The sequence below is a fragment of the Myxocyprinus asiaticus genome, chromosome 47 (genome assembly GCF_019703515.2).
Source record: "Myxocyprinus asiaticus isolate MX2 ecotype Aquarium Trade chromosome 47, UBuf_Myxa_2, whole genome shotgun sequence".
Lineage (NCBI taxonomy): Eukaryota > Metazoa > Chordata > Actinopteri > Cypriniformes > Catostomidae > Myxocyprinus > Myxocyprinus asiaticus.
In genome coordinates this window covers 14,949,432-14,972,271 of record NC_059390.1, presented here as the reverse complement: position 1 = coordinate 14,972,271, position 22,840 = coordinate 14,949,432, and the positions used below count along the sequence as shown (strand labels likewise).

At 36.5% G+C, this 22,840-nt stretch overlaps 1 protein-coding gene across 1 annotated transcript in view; it reads right to left on the bottom strand.

Annotated features, from left to right (window-relative positions):
* The window catches only part of LOC127436602 (collagen alpha-1(VII) chain-like), a 52,533-nt gene extending 42,714 nt beyond the window's left edge, over positions 1–9,819 (bottom strand). The window contains exons 1-10 of the mRNA XM_051690860.1: positions 9,678–9,819; positions 9,021–9,201; positions 8,669–8,828; positions 7,462–7,555; positions 5,965–6,138; positions 4,075–4,238; positions 3,721–3,850; positions 2,870–2,986; positions 2,500–2,655; positions 1,782–1,898 (exon numbers count right to left, since the gene is read on the bottom strand). Of these exons, the coding sequence (XP_051546820.1) occupies positions 1,782–1,898; positions 2,500–2,655; positions 2,870–2,986; positions 3,721–3,850; positions 4,075–4,238; positions 5,965–6,138; positions 7,462–7,555; positions 8,669–8,828; positions 9,021–9,201; positions 9,678–9,819 (1,435 nt within the window). The remainder of the gene's footprint in view (positions 1–1,781; positions 1,899–2,499; positions 2,656–2,869; positions 2,987–3,720; positions 3,851–4,074; positions 4,239–5,964; positions 6,139–7,461; positions 7,556–8,668; positions 8,829–9,020; positions 9,202–9,677) is intronic.
* Between the last annotated feature and the right edge of the window lie 13,021 nt (positions 9,820–22,840).

Below are 22,840 nucleotides of genomic sequence, written 5' to 3'. Positions count from 1 at the left end.
GTAGGTGCACAAGCAGTGCGCAGAACTGACTTGCATTGTGCTGTTTTCCACAAATTAACTAGACAATCATGTCCGTGTTAAATGGCCCTAATATTAGCAGTGGGTTTTCTAGTGTTTTTGGATGTAGCATTTCCGTCAAGTCATGAGATGTCACTTCTCAGCGAGTGCTACTTACTACTGTGTTGACTCATTTGTATGTACTGTATTTTCCCAAATAAGTCGGCAAATAGAGGAAAAAGATTCAGTTAGAAATCTCAGTATAAACTATTATTTCTTTAGATAGGGATAATTTTAAACTAAACTGAATTGACTGATTGAAAATGACGTAGAAATAAAAACGAAATAAATATTGAAACAATAATAACCTTGGTTGTAATGACTAACACAGCTTTCACTTTCTTTATTCTATGTTTGAGTGGAGGGGAAAAAACAACAAATAATTGAAAATGTCAACAGAACACAGTAAGAATTGTGTCGAAGGGCAGGTTTATCTTCATACACCTAAAGTTTTCATTCTGAAACCACTTTGAAGTTTGTTCAGCAGGATACTAATAATAAAAAGTGAATATGAAATGCAACAGAGGTGTTTTTGTTACATTTATATTAACAAATTGTTTTCTTAGATGTGAAGGTTAAAATAAGCTTAATATATTGATGTTGACTTTACAGTTACAATTTTAATTCAGATTCATGAACAGATTCATTTGGACTCAGACTCGGCCTGTTATGGACTTGGTCTTGAGTCCGACTCGGTTCCTTTTGGACTCGGACTTGACTCGGACTCAATTGTTTAAAGACTCGGACTTGACTCAGACTCGACTAAGGTGGACTCGTACATGACTTTCTTTCTTCTGCAGAACACAAATAAAGATTTTTAGAAGAATATCTCAGCTCTGTTGGTCCTCATAATGCAAGTGAATGGTGACCAGAACTCAGAAGGTCCAAAAAGGACATAAAGGCAGCATAAAAGTAATCCATACAACTCCAATGGTTAAATCCATATCTTCAGAAGTGACATGACAGGTGTGGGTTAGAAACATATCAAAATTTAAGTAATTGTTTTTATTATATTCTCCACCTTTGACCAGCTCCAACCAGTAAGTGGCTGAATGTGAATGTGAAAGTGTAGATTTACAGTATAAAAAGGACTTAAAAATTGATCTGTTTCTCACCCACACCTATCATATCACTTCAGATAACCACTGGAGTCAGATTACTTTTATGCTGCCCTTTTGTCCTTTTTGGACCTTCTGAGTTCTGGCCACCATTCACTTGCATTGTAAGGACCTACAGAGCTGAAATATTCTCCTAAAAATCTTGACTTGTATTCTGCAGAAGAAAGTAAGTCAAACACATCTGGGATGGCATGAAGGTGAGTAAATTATAAACATGAAATTGTTCTTTTAATTCTTTCAAATAAATCATAAAAAATCAAATAAATTATTCAAAGAATTTAAGGGGGCTGCATTAAATTAGAAAACCTACACTTTAACATTATATGTCAAATTTCAATTGTAAATTCACTATTGTTTTATACAGAATTGTTCTATAGTCTATACAGTATTTAACACAATTAAATCAGAAGTAACTGTAATTTAATTGCTGAAAAATTAAGAGTAATCCCTTACTTTCCATTTTTCAATGAAAAAGTAATTTAATTACAGTAATTAATTACTTAGTAATGCATTACACCCAACACTGATGATAAGAGAACTTTCATTTTTGGGTGAACTATCCCTTTAAGCAGTGCTTTCAGCTTGTCTGATCTCAGTGCTGATTACCTGATGATGACCAGGTGAGTCTGTATCCTGTAGCCCCTCTGACAGATGACCATCTCGCCTGAACTGTGTCTGTGGTAGCATTCTGCACCAGCAGTTTCTCAACAGAAACAAGCTTCACTGTAATGCACAGGGAAGGGTAAGTGCACAGAAAAATGCTTTGGGTAGGACAATAATGCACTAAAAGAATTATAAAAATGTAATTGCGGGTAGTTTGAAAAAAGTACATTTATAGAAAGTAGACAAAACATATTATGTCATGAAGTTTCTTCTTGAATGTGTCTTATACTGCTATCTAGTGGCGAATGCGTTGACAACCAAAGGGATATTCATACCATAATAACAACACTTACTAGGTCAAAAAATATATAATATGAAATAAGTTACAAGCTACTTATTCTAATTATTCTAATGATATTTGTTATTATCAAAATAATAATAGTATATCAATTAGAAAGTAACTAATCAATACTATATTTCATACATATATTTACATACTGTAAAAAAACATGGTACATAAATATGGCAATTATTCACTGCCAATCTAATGTATCAAGGAAACATGGTATTACCATGTGATGTCTTCAGTGCACCATAGTACAGACACAGTACTTTTTGTACAGGTTGTCTCATACAAGAGATGAAAATTAAGTATAAATGTAAAAAACAGAAGACAAAAAAAAAAAAAAAAAAAAAAAAAAGAAAGAGGTAAGGGACTTACAAGTTCTCCCGACTATAGACACAGGTTCACTTGGGCCTTCAGGGTAGATGGCATAGATGCTGACAGTGTACTCTTTCTCCTCTTCCAAGGTGTCAATCACGTGAGAGGAGGTGTCGCCCCTCAGCATCTGCTCATAAATGAGCCCGGGTCTGCCCGCTGAGGAGGAAATTATATCAGACTACATTAATTATCATAAAATAACCTCTTACTGTACATGAAGTTCCTTTCAGAATCCCTGTAAAAATGCATATGAGGCACATCCACAGTTCTGTGCATACTGAGAATATGTGCTAATATATGTGGGAATCTATCAGAAGAACATCTGTAAAATGTGTGATATTCAGTCTCAGAATAAATGAAGGTTTCTCACATCTTGGAATGTAGATTTTATATCCATCCACTTTTCCAAGTGGAGGTGTCCATCCCAGGCGTAAAGAGAAGAGACCTTCTTCAATCAAACGGAAGTTGGCAACCGGTGGTACAGGAGCTGAAACACAGAAGCGAAATAATGCCAGTGTTAGAGTATGTGTTTGCAAGTTGTGATATAATTTTTTTATTTTTTATTTGTGCATGTATGATTCCTTCAAAAAGATCAATAATACTGTTTTACTATCAATGTATATGTCTTACAAAAATACTGAAAGTATGCAGTACATGCCGTTTTAAGGAAGTTTATCATGATAGAAACAAGATGTCTTTAAAATAGTATTTGGACATGAGCCACACTTTCATTGCATTAAACATAAAATATAAAAACAAGTGGCATCTGTAAAACAAATTATCCTAGAAACATTCTCAGAAGTAACTTCAATTTTCTGAGCCATTTTTGCAATGTCTTTTAACCAACTAGTCCCAAGGTGGTTTATAGTGGATGTATGTCTGTTCTCTTCAAGTTCACACAGGTTTCTTTGCAGAATGATCACAAGTCTAGATCATCAAATTAACTATTAACATGATCCACTAACCTTTGACAACCACAAAGTGTACAAAATTCTTCATTTTGAACAGCTTATCTATTGGTTTATCATTTAAAAACCCCAAAACATATTTTTGTTAAATGTATTGCCTGAGAAGTGTGCCTGTGCTAACTTTCTTTAAAATAAATGCCACATGGTTTGAAATGTTGCTTTATAATGCAATGACAGTCATACATTTTAAAGTGTGCTTTAAGGGTCCAAATACTTTATGGGACCTGTAAACTATATACAGCTTGACACGCACTGGTTTCTGTGATAATACTGGCAGACTCTCCTATGCGTCCAGGGTAGATGGCATATACAGCAAGAGAGTACTCAGTCTTGGCACTCAACCCGGTTACTTGTGTGCTGCCAACATCTCCCTTCAGATCAATCTGAGAGACAGTGAAAGAGAGAGTGAACAATATTTATTTAATATATCTGCTGTAAGAAATATACATTATCATTTTAAACAAATCATACACACACAGCTTGTTGTCACAAACACAACACACACACACACACACACACACTCACAAGCATCTTGTCAATGTGCTACAATCCATCTGTTGTTCGGTGCTGCATGCGGTGTGCATGTGCATAGGTGAGTGTGTCTCACCTGTCTCTGTTGTGCCGAGAGCAGATGGCCCTTTGGAGACACAGGGGTGATGAGCAGCCTGTAGCCGGTAACGTCTCCTGTGGCCTGACTCCAGCTCAGCTGCAGAGAGCTGTAACTCAACTCACTCACCTGCAGATCTTTAGGACCCACTATCCTCTCCACCACTATAGCAGTTGGAAATAGAAAGAGTTAAAAACAAAGGAAAGAAGCAGAATGGATAAGAGAAACACGATAAAATTATGCACTACAAAAAATATTTTTGTGTGTGTGTGTGTGTCATTTTTCCAATAAAAAATATCTAAACATTTGTAAAACAAGATTTAGTTGAGAAAGAAAATATTGTATGATAATAAGACTTGTTTTCAGAGAATATATCTTAAATATATGTTGATGTTTTTTGTTGTTTTAAGAATAAACCTCACAACATTTTGTTGGTTTATACTTAAAGAAAATTTTTTAAAAAAATTATAATAATTATAATTATAATAATAATAATAAAAACAAAATGGTAAGAAAAATAAACTTAATTATACATTATCTGAAAAAAAAAAGTAATCATATCTTAGGGAATTTTGTTTCTCAACTAAATTAAAGGAATAGTTCACACAAAAATGAAAATTCTCTCATCATTTACTCACCCTCATGCCATCCCAGATGTGTATGACTTTCTTTCTGCTAAACACAAATTATGATTTTTAGAAGAATATCTGAGCTCTGTAGGTCCATACAATGCAAGTGAGTGGTGGCCAGAACTTTGAAGCTCCAAAAAGCACATAAAGGCAGCATTAACATAATCCATACTACTTCATTGGTTAAATCAATATCTTCAGAAGTGATATGAGAGGTGTGGGCAAGACTACACATTTTTACTACACATTCTCCTCCCTGCCCAGTAGGTTGCGATATGCACAAAGAATACAAATCACCAAAAACAAAAGAAGAAGAATGTGAAAGTGATAGTGAGGATTTATAGTAAAAAATGACTTGTTGATCTGTTTCTCACCCACACCTATATAACTTCTAAAGAGATGGATTAAACCACTGGAATCTTATGGATTACATCTATGTTTTATGTGCTTTTTGAAACTTCACAATTTTGGACCCTGTTGACTTGCATTGTATGGATCTACAGAGCTGAGATATTCCTCAAAACATCTTAGTTTGTGTTCTACAGAAGAAAGAAAGAAAGTCAAACACATCTGGGCTGGCATGAGGGTGAGTGAATGATGAGAGAATTTTCATTTTTGGGTGAACTATTCCTTTAATCTTGTTTAAATGATGTTTAGATATTTTAATTGAAAACAAGACAGAAATACTGATTTTTTTTTATTTTTTATTTTTTTTTATTTTAGTGTTCAGATATGTTTTGTTGCTTTATCTTGATGGTTCATGTTTATCAAGGCTTTAGCAGAACTGTGGGGCCTGGGTAGCTCAGCGAGTATTGACGCTGACTACCACCCCTGGAGTCGCGAGTTCGAATCCAGGGTGTGCTAAGTGAATCCAGCCAGGTCTCCTAAGCAACCAAATTGGCCCGGTTGCTAGGGAGGGTAGAGTCACATGGGGTAAGCTCCTCGTGGTCGTGATTACTGGTTCTCGCTCTCAGTGTGGCGTGTGGTAGTTGTGCATGGATCGCGGAGAATAGCATGAGCCTCCACATGCTGTGAGTCTCCGCAGTGTCGTGCACAGTGAGCCATGTGATAAGATGCGTGGATTGACTGTCTCAGAAGCGGAGGCAACTGAGATTTGTCCTCTGCCACCCAGATTGAGGTGAGTAACCGAGCCACCATGAGGACCTAGTAAGTAGTGGGATTGGGCATTCCAGATTGGGGAGAAAAGGGGATGATAAAAAAAAAAAAAAAAAGGCTTTAGCAGAACTCATGGGTGTCTAACCTAGTGGGTTTTGTTTGACGGGTCGTGGAGGTTCTGATGCAGTGAAGCAGATGCGACGGGAGAACTTGGGCAGCAGATGCTCCAGGAAAGAGAAATCTGGGCTGAGCATCAGATGTTCCTCATGAGGTTCTGTAACAATCTTCCTAAGCTCTGACTGATCGGCGTTCCTCACCCCTGAAGAACACACAGTAAACACACAGATTAATTTATCTACTTACTGTAAATGTATTTCCTTCATTTATTACATGGCTCTCTGAAATACTGGATACTCTGATTGGTCAATAGGTGCATTCCGCAGTCAAACATTTTTGCAAAATGACCAATAAACTGTGTACAGTAACTGACTGTTGCCGCATGCAACCAATTTTCTTCATAGTGTGCTAGTTTCTTGTATCTTGTATCCCTCAGTGGTTTCTTTCTTCTCTAACTGCACTGTACGATATTTCTTACATACACTCAATTATGTAGGATGAATTAAGGTAAATTCGTCAGCTTTTTCAAAAAGTGACACAGAGAGTTATGACAGCAGAAACATTATGGCGTGTTGCCCTGCTGTACATATGTCTCATAGATGTGTCAGACGACCTGATTTATTTACATCTCTAAGGGAAAACTGATTAGAAAGGCAGGACACAGTGTCAGTGTGTTAAGGGCAAGAAGGAATGAGCTTGATGAAAAATTACAGCAATTAGTCAGCCACCGGGTAATGAGCCATAATTATTTCAGCACTCTGGGCATCAAAACGGAAAAAGCGTGAGAAAGTTAGGTAAACAAGGCTGACACTCACACACACAAACATACAGTACATGCTTTATGTCTTGGTGCATTCACCAACATAACCACTCAGATGATGTGTGTATTGTTCACTGTAAATAACTGCACTATCATTATTCTGAATCACACATCAAAACATTGAACATAAAGGGATGAACATACTCAGCAATCTAAATGGGGAATTACCATAGACTTCTATTGTTTTTATATAAACCCTTAAAGAATATATATATATATATATATATATATATATATATATATATATATATATATATATATATATATATTTTTTTTTTTTAATTAAAAAAAATACACTATATACTTTATATAACAATTTTGCCCCCAAAAGAAAATGTTAGCATTTTTTACATTTTTAATTTTTATTTAAAATGTAATAATATATATATATATATATATATATATATATATATATATATATATATATATTTACATTTTTTGTTGCATTTTTAGCATTTAACATTTAACATTTTAATTTAAAATGTAATTTAATACAATTTTTAAAAAAAATGTATTTTAACATTTTAACATTTTTTTTTTTTTTTTTTTTTTTTTTTTATGAATCGTTTTTCCAATTGAGGACATCCCTGCATGCCCAAAAGTTTTGTCAGATTTAGCTCATACTTTTGTCTTCAAGCAATAGATAAGTGCATACACACACTCCTAAAGCATAAAGAAGGGAAAATAAAAAGTTTGAAGACTCACCCACAGCAAACAGAGATATTCCACTGTCTGTTACAACTTTAGCTGGACCATCAACCGGATCATCCGATTGGCCATTAGTGATCAGAACAGCAATCTGAGGCCAGAGAGAAACATAATAGGATGCTTTATATTCCAGCATGCAAATACCATTCTAGTGCATTCTAAAGACCCCTAACATCTAGGTCACACTTGCAGATGCCCATAGACATGCTGTAGGCTTCTGAAAAATAATGAATCTTGCGAAATTCAAAGGTGCATAAATGCATAAAAGTGTCTCTCAATGACTGAGAATTATTTACAAGTTCAATCTTAAACTGCTCAATCTGCCATTAAGAGCACCACGCTGACACTGATGCCCTTGAAATCACACGGCATGAATTATCATCTCATTGAATACATAATTCCACAACCGCAGCAGATACAAACCTGCAAAGTCGCTTACACTAACAACTGATAATTGGGTTAAAAGAAACATCACTTGGTTCACATAAAGTTCACCTGCATTAGTCGAGCTGTGTCTAGGTTATATATATGCACCAAACAGTAAAGCACCATTACAGTTTATGAGTGTGATGCGAGTTTAAATAAAAGCTGAAATCTCTGCAGTTCATTATGAACACTCGCCGTTCCTCTCACATCTCCACACCAGGTGCTCTGTGGCAAGACCGGCAGCTGTGTGCAGTTTGGAATCCTAATCAAGCCCTAAATTAGGATGGGTGGGACACTGCGGTGCAGTGCACTGCAGCACGGGAAGAGATGTCCTGACAGAATGAACAGGGTGATTACTAGAGCAGCTCTCTGATAAATATTTAGTTCTGCTATATATATATATATATATATATATATATATGCCAGGATATACAGTTTGGGATAGTTTGGAGTAATGGCATTTTGATATTTTCCAGAAAAAACAAACAAATCAAAAAAACAGCAGCCTAAGGTGGTTTGCTGGTCTTTGCTGATCTAGCTGGTCTCCCAAACTGGACAAGATGCGGTTTAGCTGGTCAGCAAGACTTTGTTCTCTCACACATAGGCTAGGCAGTTGTGAGTCAACTCTAACTCTAACAGAAATTCAAAATGTAAAATTAACTACAATTCAAAATTCTAAAATAAAAATAAAAAATACAACTTTATTCTCTATCAGTGACAAGAAAGAGTTCTTATCACTAATGCAGTTTAGTAATTCATTGTGATTGAAGGGTCTCACCTTTGGGGCATTGTCTCTGATTATAGAAGCACTAAAGACAGACTCTACAAGGAATTCCAATGCCAGACCAGTGCGACTGCTGCCTCCTTCGTACGGCACCTCCTCGACGGCCCTCAACACCTCATCCAGAGTCGAATAATCCGTCAGAGCTATACGCATCCTGTAAAGAACCACACATACTATATAAAGCATATAGACCCTTATAAGGCATTCTTACAGTTTATTCATGTTTACTTAGTCAAAAAGTCATGCATACACACACTTGCATAAAATCTCCATGCTTTATTCTCTCATAATCATACACAGACTATTTGCACTAACACACTGCAGTGTGTATACTGTTCATCTTTACCTGGGGATGTCTGCATAGACTGTCACTCCAAAGCGAATGCCTTCCGGCCCAACCACACTGCCATGAAAGGCTCTGATGATGTCTGCTACAAACTCTTTGATCTGCTGGAAGCTGGTTGGACCCACTGACCAGGAGTCATCCACCAGGAACACAATATCTGCAGGTATGGCAGTGCGACATTCTGCAAAAGAAGAAGTGAAATTTCATTTTGACACAATAACGTCTTTTAGACTGTTTTTATTACTCAAATTGTCCTAAAAATGGTTATGGTTGGTATGGATTGAACATCCAACCATATGTGTGAAGTTGATGTATTTAATAGTCACCATTAGATGGCAGTGTATACTCAAAGAAAAACATACAGCTGAGAAAACAAATCCAGACCTACAATAAAATTATGTACAGGGACCTGCACTTTAGAAACCATATCAAATAAGAAGAGCATCTACAGACACAGAAGAAGACCTAAAGATGTAAAGTCCAGTCAAAAAGTGCTCGTGTTTTGGTTTGATGTGACCCATAAAAACAGGACATTTGACTCAGCTTCTTCTTTTGCAAGTGTAAACTCTTAAGAGCAGATCCACATATTTATTTCACCAGTTCACTGGTTCATACAGTCCTGGAGCGCATTAAGGTAAATGGATTTGGCGTGCTTGCCTGTCCATAAGGGAGGGGCTCGAGCACAGGACTTGGTTTGAGCCCTAAGATCACCCCATACCACAGCCGAATAATTGGTATAGGCGTTATTAAATATAAAGGTGGGGATGGGAAGGTGGAGGGATGCCGGAAGAGTCATCATCGCTGCGAGGGAAGCAGCTTATATATCGGCTTATATATCCTTAGGGTGTGATTGGCAGGCCAAGATGAACGAGATCCTCCTGAAATTAGGTATGAAACTTCTTTCCTCTGTTCTTAGGTCATTGCACAATCATTGTAAAACTCATGATGACAGGCACAATGTCAACTCAGATGTCTTTGAATCAGACAACTCTCCAAAGGCGAGCCGTTGTAGGCTCGAGCAGCTTAGTTTCTTTTTCCCTCTGCAACCACACAATGACAGACTCAATTATAAACTCTAAACATAATACAAATCTAGAAACAAAAGTATATGTGTTAAACACCAGGATGTTATTGATGATCTGGTGGGAAATTCATAAAAAGTTCTGCTTCATTTCCAGAAAAGTTGCTTTAGCTGGGAAAATCTGTGCCACCCACACCAAAAGGGAACAAATACTCCACACTTCAGTGATTTAACACTGATATACAGCATACAGTGTGCTATGAGAGAGAATAATGTTTTCATGGAATAGGGAAGTTCACCAAAGTGATCTTCCAGCCTGCAGACTTCAACGGTCTACTGAAGACACTCTCTGCAGGCAGTGCTGATGGTCCAGAAGCATTCACCTCTGGCAGAAAAGAGGACAGACAAACTGGAAAAAAAGACAATTTTTCAGCTGCATTCTTAGTTTGTTCATCTTAATTCAGGGGTAAGCATTACATTCAGAAGAATAAACTTTATTCTTCTAAATATTCACCACACCTTGTAGTTTAATAATACCCATCACTATCTCGAAACCATTAGCACTGACAGCGATACCTTCAACCCACAACGGAGCCACGATGCACCACTGACATGTCAGGACACCTTCCTCATCCCAAACTGCACAATAAACAAATCACCTGTCTTTTCAGCTCAACGCCCCTGTATTATCTTTTCAGCACCCAATATGAACAGTGATGCATCTTCAGTTTTACTTTCTAGACGCAACTCGATAGCAGCTCGCAGATCACGCAGCTGTGTGTGGAGAGAATTACACTAAAATTGCCTGCCGCTAGATTAAAACCATCAGCCTGTGAAGATGTAGTTTAACACGATACAGTGTAGGCCTACAAGGGTTTGTTTATTCAATGCTGACTCATGAAGTCATTGAAGAATGGGGTTATTAAGTAAATATGTCCTTAATTTTAAAGTGAGCAACTCGTTCACAGATTGACAGGACATGACCATTACAACCAATGCCCAACAACAAGTGATTGACTTTTTATTTACAGACAGCCCACTATAATTTCATGGTAATCCATGGTATGTCAAAGAATAGTACTACAACAGTACACATAATGTGAAGATATGGTTATGTCATGGTATTTTTTTCCATGTACTGGCTTGATACTGTTTTGGTTGGAATTATGTTTACTTGCAGTCCAAAATAAGATGCACCTACAGCTGTTGAACTTATCATAGATTTTGTCATTGGCAAATCATAACATACAGAGTAGTTTAAAGTTTTTGAAGGTAAATATCCACTTCATCCAGCTTCAACAAGCCATGTGATAAGATGCGCGGGTTGACTGTCTCAGACGCGGAGGCAACTGGGATTCGTCCTCCGCCACCTGGACTGAGGCGAATCACTATGCGACCACGAGGACTTAGAGCGCATTGGGAATTGGGCATTCCAAATTGGGAGAAAAAGGGGAAAAATCCCCCCCCCCCCCAAAAAAGAAAGAGATACTACTCCGAGTGCTTCAGTGAGCTGTCCAAATGATTTAAACAGAACCGTGAACTGATTAACTAAATTTTTCTAATTGTTCATTGTAAAGAGTGACTCATTCAAAAATTTGACATCTCTAGCTCTGAACAGCTGACTTGAGACACCAGATTGCTGAAACCTCACTGACTTGAACTGGTTAGTAATATGTACAAAGAATATTTTTATTGCTGCTTCTGTTGTTTGAGTTAAGGTTATGTTATCTGACCATTAATAACATAGGCCTATAATGTTGATTCCTGGGTTTAGACATTTGTACTTTTACCTCTACACTGAGAGAAAAAAAATTAATAAAATTGTTGGCTCAACAACCATAATGCATAAACATAAATAGCTTTTACTCAGCAGTGTTCATATTTATAAAAACGTTTTTAGCTTTACTTAATTTTTATTAATGTGTACAACACAAAACATACATTTTAAGGTGAACTTCCGAGAGATACATAAAGTAAATTAATTATTGTGAGTTCCTTGAAATTCTTTAGCTTATAAAATAAATAAAATTACGTTTTTAAGTTCTACTAACTCAAACAATCAAGTACAGAACTGAGATTGTGTGGAATACCCATAAGCATATGTGCATGAATAATTAAAGCATGTTGGTTTGGTAGTTTGGATCTTATTGGGGCATTTAAATGAGTTTTTATTAAGACTTAATAGAGATTTTAGCTATTTTTAGTATAACTTATGTTGTTTAACTCTAAATAGCCATTTCGTGTAAAGTCAACATTAAGGTTATTCATGTTCCAAAAGTGGTCATCTTGGATCCTGTTCAGTCCATGTGCATGTGAAAATGCATAGCTTAAGTGCAGCTTTCGGTGCACTTCTTTGTGGAATCAAGTTTAATGCCTGAACTTAGTACATATTTTTTAGTGCCAAGTAAATTAAGTAGAAACATGTGATATAAATGTTAATTTTGAAACAACTTGCGATTAGTTGCTAAATTTTATTCGTGTGACATATGTATAAAAGACTGTTAAGAGATGGACCAATGAAGCAAAGCTGGAACTACAAGCCTGCTTTGCACTGATTGGAGTGTATTTGAGGCTGCAGACACCAATCTGGATGAGCTCACAGATACTGTGACATCATGCATCAGTTTCTGTGAGGATATGTACATTCCTACTAGGACTTATTTAACATACAACAATGACAAACCATGGTTTACAGCAAAACTCAGGCAGCTTCGTCAGGTCAAAGAGGATGCTTAGAGAAGTGGGGATAAAATCTTGGACAATCAGGCCAGGAACACACTGAATAAGGAAATCAGAGTGGCTAAAAGAAGCTACTCTGATAAGCTGAAAAATAAGTAACGACCCTGCATCAGTGCGGAGAGGCCTGAAAGACTTTACTAACTTCAAGACAACATCCCCTAACACTGTAGGGAACCAACAACTGGCTGACGATTTGAATGTATGTTACTGTAGATTTGAAAGGCCCAGTTTCACACCCCACACCCGCTCTGACCTTCACTTCACACAAACATCAACCCCTCCTGCAACCCCCCTCCTCCCCCCTCCTGCTACTCAACCTGCACTTAAGATCTATGAAGAGGAGGTGTGCCGTGTCTTCCGGAAACAAAAGACAAGGAAAGCACAGGGCCTAGACGGTGTTTCACCCATCTGTCTAAAATCCTGTGCTGACCAGCTGGCCCCCATCTTCGCACAGATCTTCAATAGATCACTGGAGCAGTGTGAAGTAACCTGCTGCTTCAAATCCTCCACCATCATTCCTGTCCCAAAGAAACCCAAAATCACAATACTTAATGACTACAGACGCATCACTCTGACATCTGTGGTCATGAAGTCTTTTGAGAGACTGGTGTTGGCCCACCTGAAGGACATCACCAGACCCTTTCGAGCAAACGGGTCTGTGGATGATGCAATCAACATGGGATTGCATCATATCCTGCAACATCTGGACAGACCAGGGACATATGCAAGGATCCTTTTTGTGGACTTCAGTTTGGCTTTCAACACCATCATCTCAGCTATTCTCTGGACTAAATTACACCAACTCTCTGTTCCCATGTCTAACTGTCAGTGGATCACTAGCTTTCTGACGGACAGGCAGCAGCTAGTGAGACAGGGGAAATTCACTTCCAGCACATGTACGATCAGCACTGTTGCCCCCCAGGGATGTGTGCTCTCCCCACCACTCTTCTCCCTGTATACCAATGACTGCACCGCCAAGGACCCCTCTGTCAAGCTCCTGAAGTTTGCAGATGACACTACTGTCATTGGCCTCATCCAAGATGACGATGAGTCTGTATACAGAAGGGAGGTGGAACGGCTGGCTCACTGGTGCAGTCAATACATCCTGGAGCTGAACACGCTCAAAACAGTGGAGATGAGAGTGGACTTTACGAGGAACACCTCATTGACCCCGCTCACCATTCTAAACAGCATTGTGGCAGCAGTGGAGTCATTCAGGTTCCTGGGCACCACCATCTCACAGGACCTGAAGTGGGAGACCCACATTGACTCCATTGTGAAAAAGGCCCAGCAGAGGATGTACTTCTCTGTGTTTTTTTTGTTTGTTTGTTTGTTTTTTTTTTCTCTTATTGTGTATTTCTATATATACTTATATTTTCTATTCACTTTTTATTTGTATTCTATTTTTTATTATTATCTCTGTCTTGTTGTTGTATTGTTTGTGCACTGGAAGCTTCTGTCACCAAGACAAATTCCTTGTGAATGTAAGCATACTTGGCAATAAAGCTCATTCTGATTCTGATTCTGATACATTTTTAAGTAAATAAAGTTTAACTGAACTGACAGGTTTGTGTATATCTAACAAAGGAGTTCTAGTTGCACTGACATAAAATGACCATAAATTGAACTTACTTAAAAAGCATGATGCAAAAATGTTGTGTAAATATTTTAAGTAAATCCAACACGTCATTTTTTTTTTTTTCAGTGTACCTGGATTTTAAAAGAAAAAAGCTGGTGTGATTCTGAACAAATACAAGGACGTGACCTCAGAGAACGCATTCTTTCCATTCCATAGTCAAGTGTCTGTCACTACAAACTAGAGGTGTGGAAAATTACAGTGTTTCAGGGCATTAGTGCCTCAGTCAGTAATTGGTCCTGACAGACTCCTCTAAAACCATCCTGCATGAATTCCATGTTTCACATTCCCTCCCTCAAACACACAGCTCAAGGTGAAACATATACACACTGATTTCTTTGCAGACAGCAATGTGGGGATGGAAATCAGAGAAGGATACAGTGATTTATCTTAAAAGGCCTAGACAAGAGGCATCGAGCTGCAGGAGGCATACAGATGCCCCACAGCAAAACCCGCTGACTCAGGATGTAGAAAGAACTATGTGTCCATTTCAACTCCACCTGTACAGACAGGTGTGCAGACCGACATGGACTTGGTTTAAGATGGACTTCCCAGACACACACTATTACAAATGAACTTCTAACACAGCCAAACTCTTTCAAAAGAGACTGATGTGAAATCCATTATTTCACCAACAACATTTCTATGTTTTTAGGGGACTTTTTGCAGGACAAAGGCAGTATTGTGACAGTTATCCATAAGGGAGAGAGAGAGGCTGAGAGGAAAGAAAACATACAAATGAGATCTCTTTATTATCTATGTTGTGTCCCGCAGATAACAATAAGATAACATTGAAAGCAAAGGGAGATTCTGTTGAAGTCTTCTGCTTCTTAGATTTTCAGAGATTCTCAACAAAGTCTCAAACTGAGCTCAAGATACCATAGTCTGCATTCAAAAGTCTGAGTTTGCACAATGAACATCACTATTTCTCATCAAATTCCTTTAAGACCAAATTATCTCAAATGAATCTGTACTATGTAATCAAGATTGCGTAATCAGATTTAAAAAATCAAGTACTTGTAATTGGTATAAATTACATTTTAAAATACTCATAATCAGAATACAGTTACTTTTATATATATATATATATATATATATTACATGATTACATATTAAAAAGGCAATGGCAGTAAATTGTTAATAATTTATTGATCATCCTAATCATTCTCTTTTTACAATCGCATACATTTTTCATTCTAAATCAGCACACTGCTGATATACGTTCGGTGAGTCTTAGTGTGTTTTTGGGAGAGAGGGGGAGGGATGTATATTTTACTCAGAAATGATACTCGCTATTAGCCAGCCAGGTGATGATGGAGCTGTCTACCTCAGCATTTAACCACTGGATCTATAGAGATACTGTAATTTCATTTTCAAGGAGACACGGGGCAAAAACATCACTGTGCAATGTAAACTCTGCCTTCTAAAAGTTAATATCCTGTCAACTGCGAAGGATTTTATGTCAAATCTAAAGAAGCATTTGGATGTATGTATGCATGTTTTTTTTTTTTTTTTTTTTTTTTCAGTTATAATTTGAATTATCACTCTGCATGTAATATAACATTGCTATACATCGCAATGTCTTTGGAAGGGTTTTGTCCATCAAACGCATCAAAATGCACAAATACACATCATTTCATATTTAATTGGATTAGCGGCATAAAGTTACTTTTAGTTTCTTCAAATGCTTTTGTAGTTGGCTTTAAAAATGTGTATGAATGCACTTTTGGTGTAGTGATAACTTTGAGATGTTTTTGTGACACTGATTTACAAATATAACTGGTCTGATCACTGACCACATGTGTAAAATGGTGAAATTGCATGACCACATTTGTGTTAACTTGCCCTGGGAACCTGTCCATAATTTTAGAAACTCCAATAAGAAATGCTTGTTAAACTCAAACAGACAGAGTCTGTCATTGATAGAGGACCTAGACCTCTATCAGCATCATGCGGAAAAACATGAAAATATGAAAACTTCCCTCATATTTTTATATTTGCGATAATCTTTCTGAATTTGTGGACATAAACACCACTCAAACGAGTACAGAATTAGGCTGAAAGTAATCCAAAATGAATCCAAAAGTAATCAGATTAGATTACCCCAAAAATGTAATCTATGAGATTTTGATTACTGATTGCATTTTTTGTCATGTAATTTGTAATCAGTAACTGATTACAATTCACAAGTAATCCACCCAACACTGCTCCTAGATTACTAATAGAGTTACTTTCTGTACTTCTATTTTAATTTCTGTACTATAGTACAATTGTCTCCATTGTTTACAATATTATTTCTCCCAAGAAACAAAATCATATTTAAATTAAACACAATTCCAAAAATCAGTATTGCTGCTTCCTATACGCATATTACGCAGTCTGCGCAGGGCACCAACTCACTAGGGGGCACCATCTTACACTAGGGGTCACCAAAAAGTCCACAGGCTGCCCTTACTTGCACTTTATACATTATTTAAGGACCTGGTAGCAGTCGCAGAACACAGAAGATTGCACTGCGTCTCGCAACTTTCGCACCACGCCTTGCACCAGTTGCTAGTTTGTTGATGATCTAGGTGGAGCACTGCACAGCATAGCCATAGTAAAACTTTGCAGGTGAAACAAAAGAGGTCTATAATACTTGCAGGGTTGGGAGGGTTACTTTTGAAATGTATTCCACTACAGAATATATGCTGTAAATGGTAATTTGTAACGTATTCTGTTAGATTACTCAAGGTCAGCGACGTATTCTAAATACTTTGGATTACTTCTTCAGCACTGGTAGATTTTTTCACTTGTTTTGACTATAAAAACTCTGCCAGTACAGTAAGACAATATACATGTTAAAAATACATTCTCTGAAAAACCTAAATGTCTTATGCAGTGTTGTTTCTAAAACAAGATAAATCAAACTGATCTTGTTTTAAGGATTTTTAGATATTTTTACAGGAAAACAATATAAAAATTATTATCAAGAATATGATTTTTTCCCTAATATCAAAGGTCTTACTAGAAAAAAAGAAATTATGATCCAACGTGAATTTTCTTGACAAAAAAATATAATCGTGCCTGTTAACATGTGCATGTAAAATGGCTAGAAATAGCATTTTAGCTTAGCGTAAAGCTGACAATTTACACAAGGTTTATTTCTATTTCTTCTGCTCCAAACTTCAAACTTACTACTCTGTCTGCTTGTATGAATGTAACACTTCATAAGAAAGTGTTTCACCGCTGTTCAAATGCACTTTGGATCACATCATTTATATGTATAAATGTTTTCCATCTGAAAGGACTAAATATTAAATGAAACAAATGACAATAAAATGCAAAGTAATCTCTTCAGTAATCAAAATAATTTTTGAATGTAACTGTATTCTAATTACCAATGATTTAAATTGTAACTGTAGTGGAATACTGTTACTTATATTTTGTATTTTAAATATGTAATCCTGTTACATGTATTCCGTTACTCCCCAACCCTGAATACTTGAAGAGAGATATCTGCAATAACATTAATCTCAATGGCAGTTGATTAGCTGGCATTTGCAACTCTAAAAGTATGTGACCTGCACAGGGATGTGCACAGACATTTTGAGGGGTAAGGGCTCTAAATTGTCGGTGGGGGGATTGATCTCCTATAGTCTGGGTGGGTGTATGTGCGCAACCTGAATTTCTTTTTCGCTAGAATTATATTTTTAACCCTCTGTTACGTTTTAATGCTTAACTAAACAAATTAATCACACTTTTATCAATGGAGTAGGCCTGTTAATATAAAAACAAATATTATACTTAATAAATAGTCATACAATTCTATTAAATTATTTTGTATTCACAATTATTTTCCAAAATATGCTAAAGACAAAAATATAAATGGTGGGATAATTTGCTCTATACAAAAAAAAAAAAAAAAAAAAAAAAAAACACCTGGGTTTAGGTTACATTCAGTATCTCAAAAATGTATTGTGTTTAACAGAAGGATGCACAACGGTAAGTTCAAAATCTTTTCTTCATAATCTTTTCTGTACTTTCTTTGAATTTATGGAGTACAGGAAAATTTGTTTAATAATAAAAAAAAGAAAAATAATACTATTGTTATGTTTAATATTGAGCCAATATGAATAAAGGATAATATCGTTGGGGTTTGGTTGTAATATCATGTCTGACTTTATGTAAACTAACACAAAAGTAGTCAGCGGATTATGCATAATATATTTGGATATTATTATGGTACCATTTACTGAACCAATAACTTAAATATAAATAAAATCTGACATCTATACACAGGGCTGTAATGGAATACATGCAACGGCATTACATATTCAGAATACAAAAATGAAGTAAATGTCTTCAGCCATTGTTGCGATTTCAAGCACCTGTATTCAGAATACAGTTACTTTATACAATTTTGTTAGAAGACTTTTAGAATACTTCTCTCGTTATGACCACAAAATAAGGCATAAAGAAAAGAATTCTTGTCAATCAAGTGAGATTGTTTTTCCGAACAGTTTTTCTGAACAGCGCAGATGTGAGCTGCAAATGCGTCTTCTCGCTCTCTCATCCCCAGATCAGCAGCAGTGCGTGATTGCATTGTTGCCAGGGTTTCATGCCAAATTGGGCTCATTTGAAAACATGACAGAGAGTTAAAATCAAAGAATCATGGGTTGTGTTTTTGGGATGCTTTATAAATGGACCGCGGTCACCAAAAAGTCTGATGGTAGGCACTAAAGAACAGAAATGCAACGTCTTATTCACAGCGGCGTAGCTAGACCCTGGCTAATAGGGCTGAAGCCCCGGATCTTTTCTTAATAGCTCAGAATGTTTTTTTGTGATAAAAAAAAAAAGAGAGAAAAAGTAAGGCTTAATGTTCATTACATCAGGGTACAAAAGCAACAAGGCAGGCTGCAATTCTGGCTTCAAATGTATGAATTCCGATCAGTGAGCCCAACTTGCATTAACTGATAGTTCACACTTTGACTTTTACCTGCTGTTCGCGCTCAAGTTCATCAGACACGTTATGAATGCCTCGTGTGGGAGCTTTCTATTTTCTCTCACGGGGGTGCAGCTTTTCTGTATCAGAGGCACTGAGGTTTTATTATGCAAGTCTTATTTCTAAATATATAATCTGTAAGCCTCATTTCTAATCTTCAAATGTTTTTAACAATCCACGCACCAAGTAGATTGCAATGCATGCGCCAGTGATCTTGTTCAGTTATTCGGGTTTAGTTGGGAGTTGGGATGCGGGAATAAAGAATGTTTATTGCAATGGAATTTCCTCAAACGCAACTCAAAATAGCAACACAGTGAGCTATAAGCCTAAATAGCACAATACATAGGTCTTAAAATAATAAAATCTCACATTAAAGTCAAACAAATATGATCAAATTGTCACTGCCTGTATATGCACTCTGCCATGTCATGTGCGTGGAATTAAACTGATGAGTTTAAACAGCCCTTTTAGGATGCCTTGATTTTTAAATGGTTTAAAATCAAATGACATTGAACCAGTTATTGTACTTAAGTCTGGACACCAGAGCAAAAGGGGGAAAAAACACTCTCTTACCAAGCGTTGAAACTGTGATTTGTTAAAAACAACCTGGAATCATGTTTAATAGCAGTGATGAAACCCAATACAGGTGTTTCGAGATGCGTTTATAAAATTAAAGTTATTTTTAACTTTACTCGGTGATCCCATGATGCCGTTTTAATGCCATGTTAAATAAAATGCAAAAAAATACGATTTTGATCAAGTCATAATATTTTGCAAATAAAGTAAAAATTACGAGAAAAAAGTTGTAGCATTAAGAGACTAAAGTCGTAATAGTTTGAGAATAAAGTCGTAGCATTGTGAGAATAAAGAAGTATATTGTGTGAATAAAGTAGAAATGTTAGAGAAAAAAATTTCAATATTAGACTAAACAGAGCGTCATTATCACAATGATAGTATGGATGCCGAGCCAGCAGCTTCATTAATGCAAGAGATGGATGTGGAGGACATTGTTAAATCATACTTTAGGATAAGATTTTGCAGTAAAGATATCCTTGGTCTTTTGGCGCATCAGCGGAGAGTTATTCGTATCCAGACACTGCAGTGGTTATGTAGGAAATTGAATTTATTCAGGAGAAAGAACCAGACAGATTCATGCAGTCCCGATCAGCATTAAGTTTTCCTCTACAAACAATACTGTAACTGAGGGGATGTTACCACATACAATATCTTGATTTGGACTTATATAATTCACAGCTGTTCCAATTATTTTTCGCTTCACTTGAGTGTAAGCCTATATCTCGTGCCTCCCTTGACAGGCGCCCACATGCTGAAAACTCCTGTACTAAAGCACACCTCATTCATGAACAAAGAGCTCACATAAACTTCCCACAAATTCAGCCCGGTTGCAGAGCAAAGTTATCTCCCTGGTTAGTGGTGTTGTAAGTAACGACCCAAATGCTCCACTTTGCTGTTGTCCACCACATCACTTTGATGTTACTGACCTTTCGATTTAATCTCAAAATATTACGACTTTAATTTCATAATGCTTCAACTTTCTTCTCATAATTTTTACTTTCTTCTCAAAATATTATGATAAATGACAATTGCAAATTTAAATTGTCTTTCCATTTCCTACTGCAAAGGCTGAAAGAGGGAAAAGGATCAGAGTCCAAACGACGACAGAAAAAACTCTGTAAAAATAACTACTGTAAAATCTGTGGCTTATAGACATATGCGTGGCTCCTTCAGTGTGACATATTGTAACATACAGACATATTAATATTATTTCTCACTTAAAAAAAAAACATCTTTTACAAAGTGATGCAAAAAAAATATATAAAACAACAATTAAAAAACAAAGGATGAGTAAAAGAATCAAAAGCACCCAAAATACAAGTGTTGGTAATAAAAGAGAAATGAAATGAAGTAAATGAATAAATCAGCCTAAATACGGAAATATGCAAGCAAACCTAGTTAAAACTCATATACTACTTTGTTGTATACCTCACTACTTTATGGCATATCCAGTTATCATCTTGAAAATTTATACAGTTTATTTGCATTAATTTTGTGTCAAAATGTATTATTCTTTGTCAGTCCAATCAAATAATGGGTTAAGAAAAGATTAAAATGTTGTTACAATATTAAAATATTGTAGTTGACCACAAACTGCCTTCTGTTTGTCTTCTGCCTTCCATAAAGAAAAACATTAGTGTCCAACTCCACATCTAATTTAAAGAAACAAGCTAATCAGATTTACTTAGATTAATTAAAAGTGGAGGTGTAGCACTTCAGATAAGATAATAATGGCATATCACAGTAATTCCTCCAATTGTGCCTTGCCTTTATATATATGTATTCTAAAAAGTATTCTTGTATTCTGAATACGTTCCTTTTTATTTGATGTATTCGGCATATTTTACTGAATACATTTAAGAAAGAGAATTCAGTATTCAGCCCAGCATACTTTCTGAAAGTAATCCGCCCAACCCTGTGTATAGAGGCAAATAAATCTGATCTTTAAAACAAGCAGTCTCACAGAATTAAAAACGTAATGCCGCATAACACGTTAATGACAAATAATGATCGCGAGTCAAGCCGCAGTATCACTTACCTTTTCAAGTGTATTCTCCAAATATTCCACAAAATGCATAAGATATAGAATTGGGGGAAAAAAAAGAACAACAATTTACTAATTTTGCTTACATAAAAGCATGCAATTATGAACAATGAGGCAGAAATCCGAACTAAACTTAATTAAAACGTAACGTAATTCATTTGGGTGTGCAAGCTTTCACTTTGGGTGGCATTTTGTGGGGCACCTCTGCAAAAGGGCAGGGGTTCCAGGCCTCGAGCCCCTACAGCCACCCCCTCTGCACGTGTCTGGACCTGCATGCTGCCATCTTACAGTTTTAGGCAAAACGATTTTGAGCCAATCACCTGAGCAGGAAATGCCATTTGACTAATCACTTTGGACAGGAAAATAATGTCATGACAATACTGATTGATTGATGGCACCACAAGAATACACACACAGTTTCAAGTACTAAAAGCAGTCCTGAGCTGTGATGTCAAAGGCAGCAGACAGGAAAACAGGAACTCAATTTCACACTTTTAGGAGGCTTCCAAAAATTGGGCAATGGTAATACATCTACCATAAAATAATGAAATATTTGTGACTGATATGTTCCTTTAAAAAAACAAAAAACAAAACGGTATTGTGTCAGAATATATGGCTACTTTTGAATGGCCATCAATAAAGCTTTTTTTGTCATCATAATAGTGTAGTTATGGCCTCTACCTGAAAGGGCTACCTTCCCATGGCCTCTAACCAGCCAAACCTTGACCCCTTGGGTGTAGCTGCTTTACCAAGGAGGTGCGTAGTCTTCCTGGATGGCATAGAAGCACCCAGCATCTAAAACACAACATGCTGGCCTTTT